The sequence below is a fragment of the Pogoniulus pusillus genome, chromosome 15, assembly GCF_015220805.1.
Source record: "Pogoniulus pusillus isolate bPogPus1 chromosome 15, bPogPus1.pri, whole genome shotgun sequence".
NCBI lineage: Eukaryota > Metazoa > Chordata > Aves > Piciformes > Lybiidae > Pogoniulus > Pogoniulus pusillus.
Window position 1 is genome coordinate 8,015,025 of NC_087278.1, and position 25,326 is coordinate 8,040,350.

The window sequence follows — 25,326 nt, forward strand, 5'->3', positions numbered from 1 at the left end:
TGATTTCCCATTGGAATGGGCTGCCCAGGGAGGTGGTGGAGTCACCGTTCCTGGAGGTCTTCAAGAAAAGCCTGGATGAGGCACTTAGTGCCATGGTCTAGTTGACTGGATAGGGCTGGGTGCTAGGTTGGACTGGATGATCTTGGAGATGTCTGCCAACCTGGTTGATTCTATGATTCTAAGGGCCTTGCTGAGCTAGATGGGCAGGAAGAATGTAGCTGATGGCTACAGAGCATCACTCAGGACTTCTGTGCTGCTTAGTCACTAACTAGGATCACAAACTGGCTGCAGGAGTGTGGAGGGGCAAAGTGCCACCTCCTAACTGCCCCAGTGCTGTTAGAGCTACACACAAGAGAGATGGCAAAAACTGAACTGGAACTCTGTGTCTCCTGCCATAAAGCACCTTGTAGACTCCTAGCCACACTGCAAATGCAGTTCCATGCAGCAATGTAAGTACAAGGTATTTGCATGCAACGGAGCTTGATCTCTGATCAGTGGCCAACAAGTCTGCCTGCTGTAATGACAGCCCCACTGGAGCTGAAGCTGCTGAACAATTTCCAGTTCATATAGAAGGAACAGAACGAGCAACTTCCAGTTTTGTACCTTCATTTTAAAAATAAGGATGTGAAAACACAGAATCCTGTTACCTACTGCTTACACATTGGACAGACAGGACACAGATGGACTTCCTGATTGTAGTTCAATGTGTCAAGCTTGCTTCTGTAAAAGCCCATCCCCATTACCTACTTCTGTAGAATGTAAATATGCCACATAGTGGCCTGTATTTTCTTTCCAGAGCTGAAATGCCTTTTATTTCTCTAGCTTCAAAGCAGATGGCTGATCATTTATGCAGCACACAGCTTGAAATGGGTGAAGCTCTTCTAAAAACTGGAGATAACAAAGGCTCACAAAAAAAAAAACCAAAACCAAAATCAAAACAAAAAACCACCAAACAAACCAGAACCCAACTTACTTATGGCTCAGCTGATTCCCTGTGTTGCTAACACAACCTAATACTTTTAGCCTTGGAAAACAGAGAGGTTTTTCTTTACACAGTAGACACTTGGTGCCTGCTAAGCATGAACTACACTGCTGTGGAGAACCTCTTGTTTGCCCAAGACCCTCGGGATCAGAGCAGGAGGAGTTTCCCCTTTCCTGCTGTTCCCATTATTTGAGTGGTGAGAGGCAATATGATGGGAATACAGAGTGGTCTTCCCATCTCACACAGGAGGATTACAGCAGGACAAGCACTGGAATAGCAGTTGCTGATGGTTTGGGATTCTTTAGTCTGCACTGAATAAGGATGGAAACAAAAGGCCAAGAGAGAAAGTAGGAAGGTGTCCACTCTTACTGCACAGCAAAATTCTTCTTGCTTCCAATACAGAGGGAAGAAAATCAATGCATGCCAAAATGCAGGTCTGCAATTGCCATAATCTTCAAGGCTTAAGGCAAAGGCAATGCCACATTAAACACCGCTACACAAACACAATCTAAGGGTTTCTGATTAGTGTCTAAGGGGCCCCAAATGTATTCCATGAGTCAGTTTCTGCAGAGTAAATGGATGGTGTAGGGCCAGAGCACTTCTGCAGGACCTCATTTTCCCCCCAAACTCTCCAGAAACAGATTTTTTTTCTTTTGGTCCAAAACCTTCTGCAAGTTTGCAAACTATTTGTAAGGTTATCTGTGAAAGGTGATGGCAACTGTCCAGTTTCATTTTCTATACTGAAGTCTGAAAGAAGAGGTTTCTGCTAAAGATGTAGGGTTGTACCAAACAGAGAGAGGTCGACAGACACTACTGACAAATATTTCAAGACAGGTATTATTAAGTCTTTGACATGACATCCTAAGCAGTGACAAGCCATGCCATCCAAGGCTTTCTCCACTACCTCCAGATCCAGACCCTTAGGCTCATCTACAGTGGAAGATTGATCTACTGTTTCCAATGACAAATGACCAACGGCCTGAAGAATGGCTCTTCCCTGACATAGTTGCAAGGTTTGCCATCCATTTGGTGAGATGAAAGAAAGACCAGATTCCAGGTCACTCTCCTGTAGCTCTGTTGTCTTACTCTTAATTCTAGTGCTAGCAAAACCCTGTCAGATTCACCAAGCAGAACTCTAAGCAGGTCTCAAATTGTCTCCAGAAAAAGGCTTTTTAAAGGGAAGCATATCCTGCAGCACTCAAGACTTTTCTCCTTCAGGGAGAAAGTCAACTTCCTGAAGAGTCTAGTAACACCCAAAACAACTCTCAGGACTGTTTGCAAAGCTCTTACCTAGCATTCATGTCAGACTACTTAGGTCTTACTCCTGCAGAAATTTACAGGCATGGATAACCCAGAGAGGGGTAAAAAAAGGCAAAATATTAAAATGGTCATCAATGCTTGTAAAAAAACAACAACCTCCCCCCCAGTACTTCCTGTTACTGGGCATTAGGAAAATCCCCTCTGGAAAAAAAGGGCTGTCATAGTATGGATATTTTCTCTCATTTCTGAATCATCAGGCACTTCCCAGCCAAGAAATACTGCCCTGAGTGGGCAGTGGCACCAATTCTTGTAGCCATATTAATACCAATATGCCTGACTTCTTTTCTCCTATCTCATAAAACCAGTGTGTTTTCATTTCTCCAGTGTTTTGTGGGCTTTTTTTCTTAAGCCAGAAACACAACTGCTCTGTTATGGATATAACTTGTTGCACTTCAGTTTAAAAAAAGAAAGCTGAGTCTTCCTCAGAGGAAAAACAGATGTGGCAGGACACTCCCTCCCCTACTCAATGTCAACAGTGGCACAGCTGACAAATGAGATTTTCTCCAGCATTCTCTGATCCTTACCCAGTGCAAGCTTTACACATCTAAAATCTCAACTGTGTGGTGCAAAGTGGGGTAGAAAGAAGTTTAAAGAAGTCTTTGTGCTACTGAAGACACAAACCTGAAGTGTCCACCTCTACATCTCTTGAGGGATATTTGGGATACTGAGCTCTCAAGGTACAATGAAGCTATTTGTCTCATTTTACCAGACTACTGCAGGCTATAGGATAGGTCATAGGATTGCAAATGTGACCCAGATCAGCACCTAGGACCACCACCGACTTAGCCAGAAGAGCTGTAGGACCACATACACCAAAATATCAGGTGCATTACTTCTTTCACTAAAGATAAAGCTGTGATACTCCTTGGGGTTTGTTTTTCTAGCTTTCTTGGTGAAAAGTTTGCAATCAACAGAAGACAGGCATTATCCCAAGCATTTCCAAAACAGTCACAACCTCAAGTGCAGTATCACCTGGGAGGGGGAAATACACCCTTGTTAAAGTGTTCTAAACACCAAACATGGGAAGCAATTTTGCAACAAAGCAACCAACTCACTAAGAACAGGACTGAGACCGGCAGCTCATCTCACACAGACCTCTTAGCCAATAATCCCTACTATTACCATGCCACCTCAAGTAAGAGACACTGAGTTTTAAAAGCTAAATGTGTTTAGGTTATTGCCTACCTTTTAAGAACATCAAAGTCCTTTAGGACACTGATATTTGTAAAAACATCATCCCACAAGAAAGCAAGCAACAGGTTAAAAACACAGCAAAGGAAAAAAAAAAACAGTAAATGACGTTAGCAAAGACCTCAAAAATGGAAAATTATTTCAGTAACAGTACTTTGCTGACCTCAGTAGCTGATGTTAACTCTATCATCACCCTCACAAGGGCACTGTCCCCAGAAATATGTCCCTTCTTCCTGCTGCCCCCTTCACCCTCCTTCTGAGGAAGTCACTATGAATGACATCTCCCTGAGTTGACCAAGATTACAGAGCATCAAAACATTATCCTCATCTGGAATTAAGAAAAGTGGCATCTGCTACTTGAAACTGTTAAATACATAATTAATGTAAGTTTATATTAACATGATGCAACCAGTCCCCAACCCAACCTCTTTAATTACATCTTGTGCCTCTTGTCACATCCTTCCTTCCTTTTTACTTCATGAATTCTCCAGGGTAGGAATCTGACCTTTGTTTCAACAAAGGGAAAGCCACACATACACAGCAAGCTATTTCAGAAATAATGAAATACATCTTCATTTCAGCGACTGCTTCTTTCCATCATGCCACTCCAGACTCTGTAGCAGGTGAAAAACTACTCTAGAATTCAGATTATCCAGCAAGCAACCATATTCTAACCAAAAAAAACCACAGCAGTGCCACACTCCTGCTAGGCTGGTAGTTCTTCTTGAGTGGTTCTGAGATCCAGCCTCTCACTTCTGAACATCTACTGTTCTTAATTCCAGCAGTACTAGAAACAGCAGTGGACTACCTATTTCCTCAAGAAAAGTCTTTTACTACTTTACTCCCACCGCTCCCCCTCCCAGACATTACAGCAAGCCATACGGGTAAGGCTGTGTCACCACGAAGTAGGAAGCTATGACATCACACAAACTCCCCCTGCACCAACACTAAAATCTACCTGCTCAGAACTGAAGTATCTGCCTAAATTCAGACATCACTCCAAAAAAGAAAAAGGAAAACCAGCAGTAATGGGAAAGAAAAATTTTCCTCTCCCACCCTTACCAGCTCTATGAAGAGACTGCAGCTGTCTCGGAGCCCACGGCCACTGCCCGAACAGTGATTTAAATCCTTGTCACGGTGGTTCTTTTCTGCCTTGAATTTACATCACCATGTACGAGGAACTCAATCCGTCTCTCAACTTCCTTTTAACATTTACTACAGTCGACAGTCGCAGGGCCTGTAAGCGTCTCTACTTATGCCTAAAGGACGCTGCCTTATTTCCATCTGTTTCGTGCCTGCTCCTTCCCCCGAGCCAGACAGGAGACAGCTGTCTCACCCCTGGGGCATCTCCGAAAAGACGCAGGCGTGGAAGGCAGATGAGGTTGGCAGAGCTGGATGGAGGAGACCACCTGAGAGCCAAAGCCACGGAGAAAAGAAGCAGGTTACTTACGGGAGAGGCACATCCCGGGGAGCAGGCGGGCGCAGGAGTGGCTGGGGGAGAGCGAGCAAAGCTTAGGGGAAGCGGGGAGCGGGCAGAGCTCTCCCACGGGGCGAACGTAGCACAGCGAGCCCGAGGGAGCCTGACGAAGAAGCTGTGCACAACATGAGTCACTCGCCGGAGCCCAGACCCTACGTCAGCGCAGCAGGTAAGCGGGAGCCTGCCCAGGCGATGGGAAGGGAGTGGGAAGGGTCCCTCCCTCTCCCCTACCCCTGCCCGCAAGGGGCCCAGGGAACGCACCCCCTGCCCCCCACACACAGCCCCGGGAACAGGGCCGCCCCAACGGCTTCGGTCCCCTCCCCTCAGGGGGCACCGCAAACAGTAGGGGGAAGGAGGGGAGTCGGGGGGAAGGGCAGGGGTGGGTCAGGTGTGTGCGGGGCACCTCACAGGTGACGCGACCGTTAACGAGGAGGACTGGGGCTGGCAACCCCCGGAGGACAGGGAGCGGCCCGCCGAGACCTCCTGCCCGCGAGCAGGACACCTCCCCTTCCCCCGTGCCTAGCGCCGGTCCCCAACCCTGGCCCGGCCCGGCAGCCCCGCCGGCACTCACCTGCTCCGGTCAGCAGTCTCCGCACCGCCGCCTGCCCGCCGCACTACCCTCCCGGGGCGGGCGCTCGACCCCGACCCGGCGGCCCCCACACGCCGCTCCGGAGGGCGGCGCGGCGCATGCGCGGCAGGCGGGCGGCGGCGCCGAGCGCTGTGGGGGCTGTAGGCCGGAGGCCGCCGCGCCGCGGGAGGGCAGCTGCCTGCCACGCGGTGAGCAGGAGCTCCTGCGGCCCCCAGACACAGAGCAGGCGGCGTGAAGCCGTGAGAGGGGCACTTGGGACGGTGGGAGCAAGCAGCCGGAAAGGTAGCGCTTAGCCTCCGTAGCAGCCTGAGAGGAGGCTCCGGCAGGAGATGCCCACTTCTTTTCCATCGTGCAGGTCTAGCTCAATTTCTCCTTAAAGCAAGACATAGGATCACTGCTGCTTTACAGGTCGCATTTCTTAGGGACACAGGGACAGAGGCACGTACCCGAATGGACGACGGGTCCTGCGAATGAGCGAAGAAAGCACTTTGCGACCTGCTTCAGCAGTCAAGGAGAGGGGGGAACTACATTTCTGAGGCCACCAAAAGGACTTGAGTATGTGCCACTGTTGGGGGAAAGTGATAGTTTCCCTCTGCCATTTTTTGAACCTTTACAGGAAAACAATTGCAGTGCCTCACAGCTGGCAGCCCCTGCCTAGCACTGAGACTGATTTCCAGATGATGATCAAGGAGTTGTTAGCTGTTCCTCTTCTTTGCACAGGCTGCGTTTGTTGGTTGTTTTCATTCTACAGAGGGGGAAACAGGACCACCAAGGGAGGGCCTTAGTGTCCATCTGTTTTCTTTCTTAGCTATCGAGCAATAGTTTGAAAAGCACCAGTGTTTAATTAGTTATCCTTTTGAAGCAGGTGGCTGAATAAATGTTAATAGCACAAGTAGGAAAAACGCTTTAAATGTCCTAAACTCACAGATGTTTGAGACATTTTGAATGCCAGTTTAGCCTTTCCGTTAGTTCTGCTTTCCTTAAATCACACTTGAGAAAGAAATCAAGCAATTCTGATCATGTCACCTCTGAGAATCTGAGTAAGCAGCAGAGGTAAGAGGGAGCCTTTCGTTGCACTCAAGCAGAAGTGGGCTGTAATGAAACAACACTGGGAGAAGAGATAACAGAATCATTCCACTTTAAGTCAAAGAGAAAAGAGTTTGGTTCAGTACTGAATGTCCAGTAAAGCAGAGACATTTCCAACAGAATATTCAGGGTCAGAACTAAGACCAAACCTCTTGAATTTCTGTGGCACCCGATGAATTCCAACATCTTTCTTTCCTTATCAGACTAAATTTGCAATAGAGAATGACCTCCACATGCCAGGAGTCCAACTGCCATTCAGTATCAAACACCCACAGCAAAGAACCTGGAGAAGTAAATCACAATGGCTGCTTCCTAACCCACACCTGGAAATATGATTTTCAGACCCACATGTACAGTATTAAACTAGCAAGGGAGAACTGAAGGGCTATCAGTTTGATAAGCCAGAAAGTTCCCTATGGCCTTTCCCTTTCATTATTCTGCTTTTTTGAGCCTATTTGCTGCCCACATCACAGTACTCTGAAAGCCAGGAAAATACTGAGATACCTGCAAAGAAAGTTTAAGAGCAGAAGAGTAAGATGGAAATGGAAGTGGGCTCACTTCCCCTTACCTCTGCTCAAGTCAGTCATATAAGCCAGGCAGCACCTGGCACTGCTCTTGAAACAGCTGGCAATGCTCTGCTCTTTAGGGGCCAACGAAAGGTACTGTGACACAGTTACCTTCTCACAATCAAGCGTTTCTCAGTAACTCGGCACACAATAGATGGAAGCTTGATTAAACATCAAAGAATGAAAAGCCCATCTGGAATCAAGGTGGCTGTAAGCTCCAGGGGTTAAATGTACTGTAGAGAACCAAAACAAGGTGACACAATAAGCAGACCTGATTCAATAAGGCTTTTATTATTACACTGCAGCCACACGGTTGCAGAATATACCTAAAGTGCCAGCTCAATTTTCCCACCCATCTTGTTTTGGTATGGATCCAGTGCTGGACGAACTTCCTGCTTCAGGAACTTTGCCACCTGTTTAAGGATGGGAAAGTGAACAATCAGCAGGTGAAAGGGCTTGCCCTCTCCTCCCCATTCAGCTCTGCTTGTCTCACTGGGGTCTGTTTCACAGAGACACCAAGCAGTCTGACAAGTCCAGAGTCAGAAATGTGAAGCCCACAAAGACAGACAGGGAAGCCAAGTTAAACAAAAGACAAAAATGGGTCTGTCTTAGTAGTATGGGCAGAAGTACATAACATGTACACACCCCTGGCACACAAAAGCATGCAGGATTAAGCATCACACTGCATTACAACCTGTAACACCTGTAGCTTCTTTCCACTACTTCACCTGCTGAGAAGCACGTCCAGTGAAGGAGGAGGGATCCAACAGGCTTTCAAGTTGTTTGTGGATAGGGGCAAAGTAAGAATCAGCACGGACACGGTCAATGAAGTCATTATCACCCCCTTCCTGTTTCACAACAGCAGCTGCTTTCTGGGAAAGAACTCGTATCCTCTCGTGGCAGTCCTTTAGGAGCAATGGAGAGAGGAGAGAAAAAGAGAAAAGTTATTCCACTGCTACTGATAGCATCTCAAACTTCAAAGTGTACTGCACTGGATAACATACAACTGAGACAGCTTGGACTGACTGCAGTGGCTCATATACCACTATAATAAAACAAGATTTTCTTCATCCTTCCACCTCTGCTCTTTGAAGCTAAAACAGTCTGAATGATGCATACATACCCTGTTCAATTATACCACAAAAACTTAAAACTCTGGAATCCTTTATACTTCCTCCAACTCCCCAAATACTCTTAAGAGTTGTCCTAGGACACTTCCCCCCCCCCCCCCCCCCCCCGAGTTGTTCTGTTCTCTACTTGCACGATTTTTCCACAGACAGGCTAGAGTAACTGTTCCCAGAGTATTCTATGTACTGTAATAAAGGTATTCCTTATTCACCACTAGTCATCCCCTGAATGGAACATCTTGGGAGCACAACAGCATAAAACTCCTACGGGTTTGGAAAAGGGAAAAGAAGCAAACTTAATGAGCAGTGAGATGATGTAAACTATAGCTTACATAAGAACAAATTGAAGGAAAAAACACCTATTACAAACTTGAGGCCTCAAGACATTCTCAGGCAACACCCATGTGACCCTCAGACTGGTAAAAAAACCCTTAAACAGTTTTTCTGCAACACTTCCTAATGCCTTAATTTCCTGTGGAATATAATGTGTAAAAACAAGAGAACCTAACTGTAGTCGGGCACCATCTGCAAAATCAGATGCTGCCCTGCTGGCCCTAAAATAGTTATGTGGTTGCATTTATAGCCATGTAAGAATCTTCTCCTCACATGTATTATCCTTTATCTATCTTCAATCAGGAGTAAAATTATGTCCTGTTCCTGGTTTCATCCATCCAAAGGCTATTTTGCTTCAGCATTGACCTGCCTCAGGTGTTCAGATCTGTCTTCTGGATGTTTAGGGGAGGGAGCTATACTATGGTGAGGAAGGAAAGTGAGTTTCTATGTGGTGAGAAAGCACAGGAAATGTGCTGTTCTGGGGTTCCCAGAACGTGCAAACAGAACACACCAATGTGAATAAGTACTAAACTCCATCAATTTGTGATTGAACACCACCAGAAAGAAGGTAAGCCAATAGCAAACATAAATCAAATTCACTATTCAAGCTCATCAAAACAGAGAGGACCATTTAGGTAAGCATAAAATGCTTTTCTAGAGAACTATGCCACTTACCAGTATGGTGTGACCCTTTATAAACTTTAATTGGGAAACTTACTAACTGACCCAGTGACAAACTTGAGACATATGGGGACAAAACCCAACCCAAAACATTAAAAACCCCTGACAAGATGGGTAAGCTGCCAGAAATATTTCAGGGAACTAGAACCACATAACCTGCTCAAAGCTCCCAGTTAACCTTTCCACTATTGCCATCTTGCAAGTTTAGCTTCTGTCCCTAACGTGGAAATAATCACAGAAGGACAAATTACTATTTAAAGGCAAGTGGAAATAAAGTGGTTTATTAAAATGTAAATTTGGTTATCAGTTAGAAATTGAGTTCTGAAATTAACTGCTAAGGAAATATAATTTAATTGTCTGGATTTATTTACTAAGGAAAAGATTTCATTTTGCTTTGCTCGAACACACAAAACTGAAAGGACCTGAATTAATGACAGAAAGCACTACCCTGAATTAGAGAACTGAGTGACACATGAATGAATGCTTCTTCCTTGCTCTTTCATTAACAGCACTGATTCATTCTTTTAATTTGTAAGGTAGCTTGACTGCCAACACGTTCCATTTAAAGCAGCCTGGTCTGTGTTCCAAGTTCCTTCAAACACTTACAAAAAGAAAATGCCTACTAGTATCTCATATAAAAATAGGTCTCCCTCTTCTCCAGCAGAGACAGATTAGCTTAACACACAGTGTTCCAAACAGAAAGAGTTCTCCATAACTACCCTGTCCTCAGAGTCTGGCTTTGCAAAACCAGTGTAATATTAGTAACTGTGGGAGCAGGTGGAGAACAAAGAAAGGTGCTACGGTCAGGTGCTTCTGTTTCTCTGGGGTGAAGTGCCAGGCAACGAACAAAGGTGTAACTTTGACTGCACTTGTACCTGACGATTGCCCCCAGCCTTCACCATCGCCATGATTATATTCTCTGTGGCCATGAAGGGAAGCTCCTGACGGATCCTCCTCTCAATCACCTTCAACAGAACAAACAGAAAATAGAAACAGCATTACAACAATTATGTAAACTGTGAAGCTTCTCCCTTGGAATCTGCAGGACCAGACAATGGTGCAAAGATTGTTTCTCTTTTTGAACTTAGCCATAGAAATCCAAGCACTGAAGCTGATAATTCTTAGACTGTTTATCTTGTAAGGGACAGTACTGTGGAAAAGATGTACAATGAGAGGTGTTTTTAACCTACAGGTAAGTTACAAGGACTGTATGAGATCTGCCTTGACAATATTTTTCGGTGGTAAGTTTTACAGATCCATTGTTTACTTCAGGGAAAAACATCTTTTTAGAGAAACTTCGAAATTACAATCTTTTGGTTACAAAAAGTAGCCTTTCATGTCTGTCCTGCAAAGAGCGAGGATAGAGTGAGAATGGAGAGCAACATTCTGAAACCACCTGAACTAATAGTTCAAAATGTAATCCCTCGAGTGGGAGGATTTTTGATACACTTTGGCGTAGCTGCAGCACTGTCAAGGATGCAACACTGCACACATTATCTCCTGCTTTACCTTTGGATATACCACAAGTCCCTCGGAGATATTCTGCAGTGTACTCAGAATGATGTCAGCTGTGAGGAAAGCCTCAGCCAGACACACGCGCCTATGAAACACACATAGCCAGGGCCCTGGTTAGCAATAAAGGCCACGTTACAGTCTACCTCAGATCCAGCTCTTCAGTTTCTGTAAATAGCATTACTGTGGCCCTAAAGCTGGAACTGTCTCTCTTAGAGGTGCTTCTTATTGCTTAAAGGTCACAACCAGGAAAGCTAAAGAGCATTTTATAGCAGAAGCTCTCAAGATGGGGAGATGGGAGAGTTTTTTGGGTCTGAGTTGACGTTTTCTTTGTTAGTAGAGAGTGGAAGAAAGAGGAAGAGTAAAAGCACACATAGAAAGCACCAAAATAATTAAACCATTACACAGCTAGGAAAGAGGGCAGCAATTTACAGGACTAGCAAATACACATGCATCTTCCCCTGTGTGTTCTGTGTTGCCCTGTCTACTCATCCTACTCTGCAGAGTAAGAGGTGGTGGTGCTGTCATGCTGTGCTTAGCGCACAACTCTCAAAGTGAGCCATGCATGTGGTGGGGGTTTCCTTCAAGAGACCAGCTCCACCAGGTTTCTGGCAAAAAAAGAATGACAAAAAGGAAAAGAGGGAAAGGAGAGGAGTAATGGGGACTGAGCTCTATCAGCCAAAAGGGTCTGCATCACAAAGCAGCAATTACAGCATCATCCATCTGCAACAGTAGTGCCTGCTCCATTCTAAGCTGTGACCTTTTGAAAGACAATAGTACTTGAACCTTCTGCTACATTTAAGGCTCCCAATTGTATCACACTGACTTCAAAAGGACTTGACTGCTTCATAGGTTGCTAGCATTTTCTCTGGCTTGCTCTCCTTTCAAAACATTTCATCTTTAACAAGAAAAATCCAAGACACAGGAGTTTTCTTAATGGGATTATGAAGGGGACCTCATTGCTGTCTACAACTACGTGAAGAGACATTGTAGCCAGGTGGGGGGTGGCCTCTTCTCCCAGGCAACCAGCAATAAAACAAGGGGACACAGTCTCAAGTTGTGCCGGGGAAAGTATAGGCTGGATGTTAGGAGGAAGTTCTTCACGGAGAGAGTGATTGGCATTGGAATGGGCTGCCCAGGGAGGTGGTGGAGTCACCGTCCCTGAAGGTCTTTAAGAAAAGACTCGATGGGCCACTTAGTGCCATGGTCTAGTTGACTGGCTAGGGTTGGGTGCTAGGTTGGACTGGATGATCTTGGAGGTCTCTTCCAACCTGGTTGATTCTGTGACTGATGACCCTTTCCATTAGATGAGGTGAAAATAGAATTTGAAGCATTCTGGTACATCTCCCAACAATTGGTAGTTATTGGAAAATAAACACCATCACATCAACCAGTATTCAGTTTCTTACATGTACCTTGTTTGCTGCTGCCTGTCCAGCTCTTTCCTTAATGAAGCCAGCAGCTGTGGAGTAGAGGCCTTTTGTGAAGAGCTCTTCTATGCTTTTGTGAACTTTTATGCAGATATTATGTTTGTGGAGGTATTTTCAGAACAACATTCTCCCTAATGATCTGAACATTGATCTATAGCCAAAAGTGCTCTTATTCATAGTTCCACAAGCCCCAGATTAAAAAAAAAAAAAATCTAAAGATCTAAAGATTTTTAAGATTCTACAAGATCAGCTTCAGCAACAGAAGACTCTGAAATCAAAACGTACCTAAAGGTAAATATGAGGTTTATACAAATTTAGTGCTAACTGGAAAATGAAGTATTGAATTGAACTGCTATAATTTACTCAAAAATAACTACAGGTAACTTTTGCTCATCTCAAAATAGAAATAATGAAGAATTAGGAAACAAAAGCAAAGTTTGCTAAGCAGTATCTAAAAGACCTTCACAGGTTTTAATGAACTATTACTTAAAAAAAAAACCCAATGTTTGTGCTCTCTTTTTTTTTTGGGATCTGAACTACTCCATGTAAAGAACAGCACAATGAAGAGATGAAAATGAGTTTCTTTAGATTATTTGGAGCGAGGTTAAGATACTGCAGATAAACTGTTGAATTATTCTTAAATAATTGCAGAGCAGCAGAGTCAAAAACTGTATTCAAAACAGACAGAGTGGAAAATCTGAGAAATTAAAAACCACATTCAAAACAGACAGGGAGGAAAACCTGAGAAATGTTAGAACTGCTACAGCATGCTGTTGAAACAGGAAGACTACAGGAGCAACTTAGTACCACAGCTTCTGCATCCCTCTCTCTCTCTCTGCTGATTTACTTTGCAGAAGATCTTGACGTTAAAAACAGCCTAACAGTTTTCACCTGATCACAGGGAGGAAACCAGTTTGTAATCTCCAGATTCTATTGAGGCTCCTTTTCATCAAGGTGGTAACTTGTGGTTTTAGTTTAAGAACAGCATTTTCTAAATTGCTGCATTGCAAGACATGAACAAACCTGTTGGCACTGTCATCCAGTGTTCGTTCAAACCACTGCACAGAGGCTGTTTGGAGGGGATCCAGAACCAGAGTCATCAGGTGTCGAGCCAGGCTGCAGCAACGTTCAGAACGCATTGGATTCCTCTTATAAGGCATAGCACTTGAACCTGTGAAAAGAGAAAGAGTGATGGAAACAGGACATGGAAGCAGTGCATCCAAGTTCCTCCCCCAGGTAAGGAAAATGCGCCAGGAACCACGTTTTTGACTAAAGCATCAAAATAAGATGATTTTCTAAGGACAAGAAGAATAAAGAAAATGACACCACTACAATTCCTCTGCAGCTCAGAAACATCAAAGTGTGGGGAGGAAAAAAAAGTGAGAAGACATTTTGCAATTCTGCAAAACAGAAGAAGTGTTACCACATAAAAAGAAAGGGACTTATTTTTTAATGCAGTATTTAGCATTGTTTCTCTAGGCTCCCCATGGCAACTTCAGCAGTGTTTGAGACCTCACAGGCTCAATAACATTGTCCTTTATAGCCAAATGTTACTATTGCTGCCTGTTGCTCTGGTGAATGGATGTCAAAACCAACCCCAGAAAGTAGAATAATTGAAGTAACAAATATGACCAAAACTTAATTTTTCTATGCAACTGCTTTGGGTGCCTGCCTGGACTTTCTTCCCCCTAAAAGCCAGTGTCAGAATCACATCACTGTGTGCTAGTTTGAAGCAAGCTAGAATGTTTTGGTGAGAAAAACACTAGATCATAGGCTGTGAAAAGAAAAACAACGGTGATGTCTACTTTCCCTCAGAGTCTTGCTGAAGAAGAATGTAAACATTAGATAACAGTCTCACCATTTTGTCTTCATTTTCTGGCTGGGCTTGGACTGAGCTGCATCTTCCTAACCTCACCTGCCACTCACCTTTGCTTCTTAACCTCTTGGCTGAACCTCTATTCTTCCTTAGGACTGGGGTAAGGTTGAGAGGGGCAGGGGGAAGGTGCAGGGGTGGTTGAGAGCCCCTCCTGGGGACTCAGGTTTCTGGGAGGGCTGTTTTGTTTCTGTATTACTTTTACCTTGTATATTTCTGTATATAACTGTATATTCTGTAAATAACTGCTTGTATATTGTGCTAGCTGTAAATAAATAGCTTCATTTATATTCCCAGAGCCCGGCTGAGTCTAGTTGGGTATTTCTAAAGTGTGTGTGGGGGGGCAGGGTACACCCAAACCACTACACACTGGTATTCTCCTGGCAAGGATCCAGCCCATTTTCATTGTTCCAAACTTGTCTGCTTATAAAGACTAAAATGCTGAGTCAAGCAGAAAACATACAGCTCCAGCTAGGTTCATGAGGAATGCAAAACACTCGTCAGACTGAATTTTCCTCTGTGGGAAGTATGTGACTGCTTCTGCTCTGTCCTGAAACTCAGGAAGTGCAGAAATACAAATCTGTTTTTAATTACTTAATATCAATAAACCTTTGAGTAAAGTTCATATTTTTCCCCCTTCTAAAAAGGACTCAAATACTAATGATGCGAAATCTCAGCTAATTCAGAGTGTCTTCTGCCAGTGACACTGCTAAGATTGTTTAAAAGGCTGCACCAACACAAATGAAACAACACATACACTGGTCTAAGAAATGTCTCCCATCTCTTACCAATTTGCTCTTTCTCAAAAGGTTCCTCTATCTCTTTCAGGTTGGCCAAAAGACGAATGTCAGTACAGATCTAGAAAAAATAGCAATAAATCAACAAACAGAACGAAACTAAGACACACCAACCTGGACTCATTTGCGTTCTTGGAGGAGTGTTTGCAGCTGTGTCTGAAAAGCAAATTTGGGATACACTGAAACGTTTGACAAAAAAAAAATGATACTGCAATTGTATTTCCTGCCTGAAAATCCCAATCAAGAAAGTATAAGGAAAAAAGGTGTCCACAGTATCAGAATAGAACAGGACTCTGAGAAGGGCAAATGTTTGCAGGGAGACACCATGAAGGAACAGTGAAAATGCTTAACAAAATTACAGTGATTTGCAGACACACATAAAGTGCTCAGCGAACCAGTAACCAGAAGAAAATACCACAGATCACTTTAGGCCAAGAGAAGGAAGAGGGAATGAACACAAATAAATCAATGAAAAGAATCCACAAGGACAGAGAGAATTACACCATTATCAGTGAAGCAATTAACTAGGAGCAAATGGTGAAATTGAAAAACTTGTACACTACCAGGAAAGACATTTACTCTAATTGGATCAGTTTAACATAGGTTAGACTAGTATCTGGTAGGGCATTTGTTAACCAGTCTTAGAAACTGCTCAGTAAACTTGCTTTATTTGCCACTGGTCTTAACATTTTTGAGGTTTGATTACTGGGCATGTACCCTGTGTTGATTACAGAGAGAAAACTAAACAAGAAACAGCAATTAACAGTGTTCTGCACCATGAGCACCCTCTCTTCAAGACCTAAAATGTATGCCCTTCTTCCTAATCTACACAAATAGGGCACTCACCTTGTGTATAGATGCCCCAAGACTGGCCAGCACTGATAGGACTTCAATATCCACCTTGCGACTATAGGTCTGCCCTGTGACCATATAGGACCTAAAAATAAGCACATAGAAGTTGAGTGTTCCAAACAGATAGAGCTGCACTGCAAGACTTTGGGCAAGGAGCGACATGGCTTTTGAAGTGGAGGGTTGTCATTCTGCCCTGACAACGAGAAGTCTGGATTCCAGCTGTTGATTTAGGGCAGCATGCAGATGGGAAAGAGGAAAGCACAGGGGAAACAGACAAGCATGCTTTAACAGGGAGACAAACAGAAATGGCCCGTTCGGGAGGTGAAGTTTCCTATGGGAAGCTGCAGCTGGTAATGGAAGATGGCAGAGGGAAACAAGTCAGCAGCACAGTTTGGCAGCCAGAATATGGATAAGATGAACATCAGGGGTTACTCTGTTAGCATCAAATTTAGGTGACTAATCATGCTTGTTACATACCGCTTAAATCCTGCCTTTGCAGTCACTAATCTGTCCAGCTCTTCAACCTGAGTGAAGAAAGAAAAACAAAGCAAAGAGAAATCAGAATGCAACAAAAAGGATTCTTAGCTTTCTCAGTTTACTGTCAACAAATGTTATGCTTGATGGGAAACAGCCTCTCCCCAAATCCTGCTCACTGTCATATGGGGCCTTGTCAGCTGGCCTCAGAGGCCCACTGCAATGCTCTTGTGAACTCGATCCCAGTGTTCTCCCAAAAAGAACAGCATTCCAGAGGGGAGAATTGCAAAGGCTGGAGTGGAGACTTGCAATCTGACTTACTTTGCTATGGTCTCCCTCAAAGAGCTGCAAGAAGCTGGCTTGAGTGCCAGTGGTGCCTTTTACACCTCGAAAACGCAGGTCATCCCGAGCCCGCTCCAGGTTCTGCAGGTCCATGCACAAGTCCTGAATCCACAGGCAGCAGCGTTTCCCCACAGTGGTGAGCTGTGCTGGTCTGAAAACAACCAAGAATGAAATGGGATTTGTTGGCAATTTGCACAACTCCAGAAGGATGATGCTGTGCTGCTCAGTCTACTGCCAACACCTCCTCGCAGGCTGGTCTCCCTGACTCCTCAGAGCACAGATTAATAAGGTCTGGCTTACGCAGGAAGATGTAACAGTACAAACATCACCACTAAATGGCAATACAGATATTATCATTATTTTAGGAATTAGATGTAATTACATCAAGAGAAAACAGTAATTGAAGTTTCTGCATGCATTAGGTGATTGAAAAAAAATGAGAATGGGTATCTGGAGGTGTTTCACTACTATGGAGTTTGAAAGGTTCCTAAATGAAGTGACTGGAGTCCTGTTAGGCAGAAGGTCTAGAACGGGTTTCAGGGCATTGTTCCTATCAAGCAGAACTGCCTCAGTTGCTGCTCCCAGAGGCCCTCCCTCCCTCCCTCCCTGCAGGTGCCGCTTCCCGGGCCCGCTCCGCTAGTGGGTGGCGCCCTCTGGCGGCAGAAGTCTGCCCGCCAGCGAGAAGCCACCGGGGAGGCCAGGCTCTAGAGACTGCATCAACCTCCCACTTTAATTCTGTTCACTCAGGGCACAGGGGACATCCCGAGTAACTGATAGCCCTGGCGCGTATTTCTCAGTGCAGAAACATCTGCATACTTGTGAGTTTAAATTATTCCTCTGAGGGACTATTGCTTTTGTTTATACAACCTCTGCTCCCGAGCCTCTGGGCAAATGTGCAGTAATTAACAACACTGCTAGCCAGTGCTGTTCCTAGGACCTCTGTCTTGAAATAAGTATCTGCAAGCATTTACCACTATATACCCTGGGGCAAAAGCTCCGGGGAGAAAATGGGAACGGTAGACAGACCCCTTCAAATTATCCGCATGAACTCCAGAGATGACTCCTGCACTGTTTGTAGAAAGGGTAGCTTCAGCTTCAGCTTTTGTGTCTGCTTCAGCTCAAACACAAAAAAGGAAGTGTACAAGATGTGGAAACAGGGAAGGGAAAAACAGCAGTACAAAGAAACTGTCTAATACTGCAGGGATGGAGCTAGGAAAGCCAAAGCTCACCTGGACTGTCTCTTTTCACTGGCGCCCGGTGATGACATGAAGAGCAATGGACAAACTTGAACACAGAAAATTCCACCTCAACATAAATTACAAATTCTTTACTGTGAGAGTGATGGAGCACTGAACAGGCTGCCCAGAGAGGCTCTGCAGTCCCCTCTAGAGACTTTCAAAATCTGTCTGGATGTGCTCCTGTGTGACTGCCCTAGGTGATCCTGCTTTGGCAGGAAGGTTGGATTCTATAATCTCCAGAGGTGCCTTCCAACCCCTACTGTGATTCTATAGATTAATTTGATGTGGGATGCAAAAGGGAACAAGAATGTCCTGTGCAAGTACATAAGCAGGAAAATGGAAGACAAGGGAAAACATAGACATTTTCATAAATGAGGCAGACACTCTGACAATGGAGGACACAGAAGAGGCAAGGTATCAATGCTGCCTTCACCTCAGTTTTTACAACTTAGCTTCACATAAATTTCTTGAATACTCCTTTGTACTCTTTCCAAATGCCAAGATAAAACACAGCCCAGAGAATTTTCCAAAAAGCTATAGATCAAGAGGCCTAGGACTAGAGCTGATGGAACTGACATGGCACATACAGCAAGACATAATCAGACATGACACGATGCTCCTTCCTTTTGGACACAGTCTGACACCACCTCTGCTTAATTTCCCTACTTCTGGTGTACCTCACTGGGATAGAAGATCCAAGCTCACCTCAGGGTGTAGTTTAATGCCTCTGAAAAGAAACTGTTTATGCAGCAGCAGATAATAACCTACTTCAACAACAGATCTATCAAGATCTTGCTATCCTCTGACTCAGTAGTCTGCCTAAAAATATTCTGTTCTGTTCCACCCTATCCTATCTGCAGTCAACGCTGGAATTGCTGCACAAGAAACCTAAGTTTCCAAAGGAGGCAGAAATCAGTATGATCCTGTCAGAAGAAATTCTTCCTGATTCTTCCCAGGGATGTATGAAAACAGATCCTGAATCGTAACTTCAGAAGAAAGCTTCACCTATAGTGATAGAGTAGCTGTAGCAGCAAGTGGCCAGTAAAACCTTTCAAGCTGCATTTGAAATTACCTTAACCTGACAGAAAACCAAGGCTTACTGCAATTCCCAGTCATGCTTTTTGAAACAGCTCAGAATACACACATCTGTGCTTGCCAGGAAGTCATTCCTCATGAAACTGTTGTTAAACAACTGCTGACAACTAGTCAAAGCAACAGCTCAATTTCCTGAGATCATCTAGACTTTGGCACATACTCTTTCTGAACCAGCAGCAACGTCTTGATGACATCCAGCAGTACCAACTGCCACTGCTGGAAGATATGAAAGAGGAAGATGAAAGCAAGCAGTAGCAGCAAAATTTAACCAAAGCACAGCTGATAAAATGAAAGCAAAGGCCAATGGCTACTTACTGGTAGTGAGTGAAGCCCAAAGTAGGCATGTCAGCATACTTCTCAGCAAAGTCAGCCAGCCGGCTGATCACCCTTGCGAGCTGGTGAATGAGAGAAGGACAGAAGAGAGGCAGAATGAGAGAAAGCCAAAACTCACAGCAGAAGCCACCATGCTGATGCACAAGACCACGGTGAGAAAAAGGGGGGAGAAATAACTGATACCCTCCTCTAATAATAGAATTTGCTGTATTTCACTTTTTCAGGGCACACATATAATTTATGCTTGCTACAAAACTCAAGCTTAAGAGGTGATACAGGTGGTGGACCTCAGCTCAAACTAGTCTAGTTCTTGTGCCTGACTCAATCCTAGAGTTAGTTTATCTCTCAGTTGTTTTCTTTACCCCTGGAATTGTTCAGAAATAAAGCTGCTGTGGGGATAACTGACAGATGTGAAGGCCAGGGAGAACTGGGTGCCAAGACTTCCAAGTCAGATAGACAACACTGCACCACATTCCCATTGCATATGACTGCAAAAAAAATGTATTATATTGTGTCTTGAATGCTGGCACACTCCTGGGAATACAGTCAAGGGGATGAAACCCTTCAGTTGTTTTCTGAAGCTGATAGCTGTGGTACAGATAAACAAGGATTTGCTTCTAATTCCCACGGTGAGCAAAGAAACTTTGGGGAAAGATTTGAGAAAGGAAAGGAAGGTAACTTTTTGCTTTCTTGAGAATAACCCAAACCATCAGCTCCTTTTAGGCTCCCAGCAAGGCTTTGGAAAATCCAAGTTAAACATAGACTGTTCACAGAACATCAGCACTGCCCACACCTGAGACACTGTGCACAACTGCCTTCTCACCTTGGGTAGCAGCAGGTTAAACCCATCACGGAGGACAATCAGATCCTGAAAGAAGCAAAGAAAGAAGTTTGGGCCGTGTCTGAAGGACCAGACACAACGGCTTCTCTCAGAGAGGACAAAGATAACTAAAACATGCTTTGTATGCTACAAAGTCTCATCTCAAGGTGCAAACTATGCTTTCCTTCTCATATTGAAACTTGCAGTAAACTTGCTGGATCCATCATTGCTCCTCCTATAAGATCCACAGAAATTCTTACTGGGTAGTTAGAAGACTCATTTCTACTGAGTATGAATATTTTGACATACTCCTGATGTCCATGGAATATCAGACTAAACCATACATGCCAAGTGAAAAACGCAGGCTCGAGACAGCAAGAAAGTCAAAGGACTGATCAGGCAGCAGTGGTTTTCAGTCCTTGAGACTGAGGTACAGCAAGTGTCACAAGGAAGGTGGCACTACCTGAAAGCCAAACATGCTTGCAAAGCAGCAGGGTGAAAATAATCACGCAGCAGTTTCTCATATGAAAAAAAAACAGATGTGAAGTTTGCAATGGCTTGGACACGGGGGAACAGCAGTACATACTGAGGAATCAGGCTTTGGTTTGCACTCAGTTTTAGACACGTTTTTCCCAGACATTTTACAGTCTGTAGAGGAGTACTACTTCCTTTTCACTTAACAGACTTACCCATTCTTTTGGCCACTGAAAAAAAAATTATTTACTGCAAATCAATGCAGAGATCCCAAGCAGTGGTTTAAAGCTCATGGGCTGTGTGTATCAGAAGTGTCCTTTTACAAGTCACTGAGCTCTTGGCCTGCTGCTGTAACTGACAGCTCACACAACTCACATCTCTTATCTCCTTGAATATTTAACATGCAAGCAGAGCTTGTGGGACAGTTCGTTTGCAAACAGATCTTGCTTCATATCGAAAGCAAGCAAGCAAGAGAAACCTGCCCTCCTAAGGTAGCCAGGATAAAGGGGAATTGACAAACCTATCTGATACTGTTTGATCAGTAACTGCCTATAAAGAGCTATTGAGTAAGCAAGTGCAGCTTCGTTTTGGCTAGCTCTGCGGGTGGGAAACGGAAAGGCGATGTTACCGTATTATCCCCTACGTAACAGGAAGTGGCTCCAAGGTGAATGATGGCTGCAGCTTTCGGACAACAGTGGGCAAAGGTGTGCACGTGAGCCATCACATCGTGGCGCAGCTTCTTCTCCTCCTCCGCCGCCATCGCAAAGTCAATGTTGTCCAGATTTGCTTCCATCTCCTGTATCTGCTCATCAGTGATGGGAAGACCAAGTGACTGCAAAGGGAAAAGAACTTCTATGTCTTTTTATCTTTATCTTTAAGAGACAGACCAAACCAAGACAGGAACTGTTAAGACAGTTTCCTCCCGTGTGTCTTCTCATGGAAGCACGGCAATTTGGCACAATTAAGAACTGGAACAGCAAATGCTTTTAATCTAGGGTTTTCCAATCTTTCCTAATAGCATAGGATTGTGCTCAGGCTTAGATGTTCCTCCTGGGCTCCATGCTTTCCTCAGTCATGCAGCATCCCAGTGACAAGTAGAATCACAGAATCAACCAGGTTGGAAGAGACCTCCAAGATCATCCAGTCCAACCTAGCACCCAGCCCTGTCCAGTCAACTAGGCCATGGCACTAAGTGCCTCATTGAGTCTTTTCTTGAAGACCTCCAGAGACGGTGCCTCCACCACTTCCCTGGGCAGCCCATTCCAATGCCAATCACTCTCTCTGTGAAGAACTTCCTCCTAACATCCAGCCTATACTTTCCCCGGCACAACTTGAGACTGTGTCCCCTTGTTCTGTTGGTGGTTGCCTGGGAGAAAAGGCCGCCCCCCACCTGGCTACAAAAACTAGACAACTGGGGAAAAGCAATATAAAAATAGTACAGTTTTATCTTCTTCTAATGAAATTTACCCTTTGAGTGGGGACAATTCAGCCACCACATGACTAGCTGGCTTGTGTCAAGGAAAATTCTTCGGATCACAACTAGACCGATGCAACTGTAAGCAGCAGGTGCAGAACATTGGGAAAAATACAAGTTTGTACCTTTCCAAAAATCCTAAGGTACTTCAATCTGAATCTGGAACCTTGAGAAGTTAGTTACCTGACCCTGGAGAAGGAGATAAATTATCCCAGTTCATGTTCAAAAAACATTTGCTCAATCTTCTCAGCAAGCTGACTTAAAGACAGAGTAAGACACCCAGCCACAGAATTATACACTGATACAGCTCTTGAGCAGCTCAGTACTGGCAGAAGCTAAGCTCAGAAAAATGCTTTTTTCCTGAAACTGAGAGTTTAAAAGTCTCACAGTGAATTTAGCATTACTGCCTTTTCCAAATGGAAATGCCAGTCCTGGGCACTAGTAATTGGAAGTCACCAGCCAGGAAGCTTCAAGGATACAAACTATTACAAAAGCTGCTTCTGCTGAGAATCAAACTGACTGAAAAAGTGTTTTGCCCATGTGGAATCCCAACTAGGGAAGACATCAAGTAAAGCTGATGCTTTTGATGCCTCTAACTGATGCCTTTGAGATCATCGGTTAAAAAGATACTCTAATCCAGTTTTCAGTGAAATAAGTTTTCAGTTCTTAGTTCACACATTCCTAGTGGACTACTCAGAAATTTCTCCCCTAAGTAGGGTGCATATTGAAACCATACACCCAGCCTTATACTTTATCCAAAATTTCATATCATCTGCAATCACTTCCCTGCAACTTTCAGAAAACCTGTTGTCAGATCTCCCTAATCTTCTGCTTTAGCACAGAAGCATTGCCTATAGTTTATTATTATTTTTAATGTACCCCAAAAGAAATGCTATCTACCTTCAACAGGGAACATAAACAAACTGCTTTCATCTGTAACTAACTAGTCATTGACAAAGCTAACAGGTGCTGAAAGTCGCTGACTCTTCCTCTTTCAGTCCAGAGCTGACATCAGAAGACAAACTCCTCTGTAATGAGGAGAGAGATAAAAATAGCACTTTCCCCACTACAAAAAGGCTGCTAAAGAAATTGCAAGATCTACCTCTGCTTTCTGGGGATAAAACTCTACAGAGGCAATGTGAGAGAAAGCGAGGATGAAGAGGCAGGAGAACCCCCAAGTTAAGGACTTGGGAATGGAAAACTAGAAGTCTCACACCAGTACTTTCAGCAGCTTGCTCCCTCCCATTGGGCAAGTCATGTAAAGTATTTTCTTTGTGAACAGTAGAAAAGATGGTTATCCACTGGAATCTATGTAGCAGTGTTTAAACTGTCATTTGAACAGGCTAAAGCTCCTTAAGTATGCAGGCTTAGTATCTACACTTCCTGTACTAGATGAGGTTTGCAGTATGCTCACTCCAGCATCTCTACCGTCACAGCAACTAGCATGTGGTATTTCAGAAGGCAACTTGTATCTGACACAGGTGTGCAACTATACATCTTCAGCTTCTAAAACATCGTATTTGGTGCAGCATACTATCAATGAGGCTGCTGTAGCAAGATGATCCTTGAATGGTGAAAGAGCATACTCATTACACTGCTTGCTCATTCTCCAGCACGGTGTTTCACTGCCCTTACGCTAGCAGCAATGTCCAGACAGAGGGCTCGGATTGCTGCCTAACAACCCCAGCGCCTCAAAACTGGAAAATGAAGGGCTGGACAAAATGAATGGGCAACTGCTGAGTCTGCAAGACAAAGACACCTTGTCAGAAGGCAAGGTGGGTTTGTGTTTGCTTGCTTTCCTTTGTTTTTCAACAACATACTTCAGATCCTTTGCTTTCAAACACCCGATATGGACTTTCCTCTCAACGACAAAGGATCAAGTTAACACACCTCAAAAATCTACTGTCTCAACTAAGTAATAACAAAAGGCTGTGCACATGACCAAAGCCCAGGTAAGAAGGTTTAGTTTAAACCACATTTAAAAAACGCTTACTCCGTAGACTCTAACACAATAGCTTACAATTGTACGGACATACTCCATTCATTGCTTCTGAGCACCCGAAGTGATAGAGATCTCTTGTGCTATCAGATTTTTTTTTGGTGGCAGGCTGCCCGGGGAGGTGGTGGAGTCGCCGTCCCTGGAGATGTTCAAGGAAAGACTGGATGGGGCACTTAGTGCCATGGTCTAGTTAATTGGCTAGGGCTGGGTGCTAGGTTGGACTGGATGAGCTTGGAGGTCTCTGCCAACCTGATTCTGATTCTAAAATATCGTAAGAATTTCTAGGGTAACGGTTCTGCTCACTTCAGCCAAAAGTAAACTTTTCTCATCTGTGAAGGCTATCTAAACGACTGGCTGCAGATGCGTGGGGTGGTCCAGCTGGCAAAGACTGACAGCAATCTGATTGCACGTCTCATCAGTCACACCTCCTGAAAAGCAAACAGCCAAGAGCTACAGAAGGTCACTGATGCTTGCTCAGAGGCAGCGCCCCCGACCGCACACCCCTCGCCAGTTTACCAAAACCGTTACAACACGAATTTCGCAAACAAGGGAAGGGGGTGGGTGCGAGACAAACAGAGGTGATTTGCTGGGGGGATGACAGGAACGCGGAGTGCACACGAAGCGTCCCGTAAAACCGGCCTTGTGCAACCTCCACACCCCCCTGTCCCCAAACACGCCAAGGGCCGCCCGGGACTTGCTCTGCCCGGTTCTCTGCCACTCAGGCCAGGCAGACGCGGGCCATCGCAAACCCAGGCCGCTGCTCGGTGTCGTTTCCCCAGGGCGGCTCCGGGAAGGCACCACCGGCGCTTCCCGCCAGGTCCCAACGAGGGCAAGCGCCAAGCGAACTGGTGGTGACCTGCTCCAAGAGCGGCCACTCGCACCGCAGGGCCCCGGGCCCCTCACCAGAACCCGGAACCCTGTCACCAAGAGGAGGTGGGAGGGGGTCGTGAAAACCACGGCAGTTCTCCTCTTCCCTCTTGGCCTAGCCCTCGTCCTACACCAGTGCACGGACATTGCCCCGTCCCGCCGTTACCTTCTCGGCCTGGGCGAGGTAGAGCCAGAGGCGTCTCCAGGTGCCGAACTTCTTCCTCTCGCTGAAGTTGAAGCCCATCTCGGGGCTAGCATATCGCGACACCAGCGGAGAGCGGTAGCGCGCCAAGGGGTCCTCCTCAGCGGCGGGGGCGGCCATGGCTGGAGCAGCAGACCAGAGCAGAGCGGTTCCAGCCGCCCGGGGCGCAGCGGCCGCCGGCGGGCACAGATA

The 25,326-nt window shown here is 44.9% G+C and overlaps 2 protein-coding genes across 2 annotated transcripts in view; both read right to left on the reverse strand.

The window, feature by feature from the left end:
- SGSM3 (small G protein signaling modulator 3) overlaps positions 1–4,733 on the reverse strand; it is a 28,687-nt gene extending 23,954 nt beyond the window's left edge. The window contains exon 1 of the mRNA XM_064155182.1: positions 4,556–4,733. The gene's annotated coding sequence lies outside the window, so the exon portion shown is untranslated. The remainder of the gene's footprint in view (positions 1–4,555) is intronic.
- A 2,750-nt stretch (positions 4,734–7,483) lies between these two features.
- ADSL (adenylosuccinate lyase) lies at positions 7,484–25,315 on the reverse strand. Its single transcript, XM_064155183.1, has 13 exons — positions 25,099–25,315; positions 21,221–21,424; positions 20,122–20,166; positions 19,281–19,360; positions 16,612–16,783; positions 16,294–16,340; positions 15,811–15,901; positions 14,956–15,025; positions 13,318–13,465; positions 10,862–10,952; positions 10,228–10,317; positions 7,940–8,116; positions 7,484–7,624 (listed from the first exon to the last, which is right to left on the reverse strand). The coding sequence occupies exons 1-13, from the start codon at positions 25,252–25,254 to the stop codon at positions 7,538–7,540; spliced, it is 1,458 nt and encodes a 485-aa protein (XP_064011253.1). The 5' UTR covers positions 25,255–25,315; the 3' UTR covers positions 7,484–7,537.
- Positions 25,316–25,326: the final 11 nt, after the last annotated feature.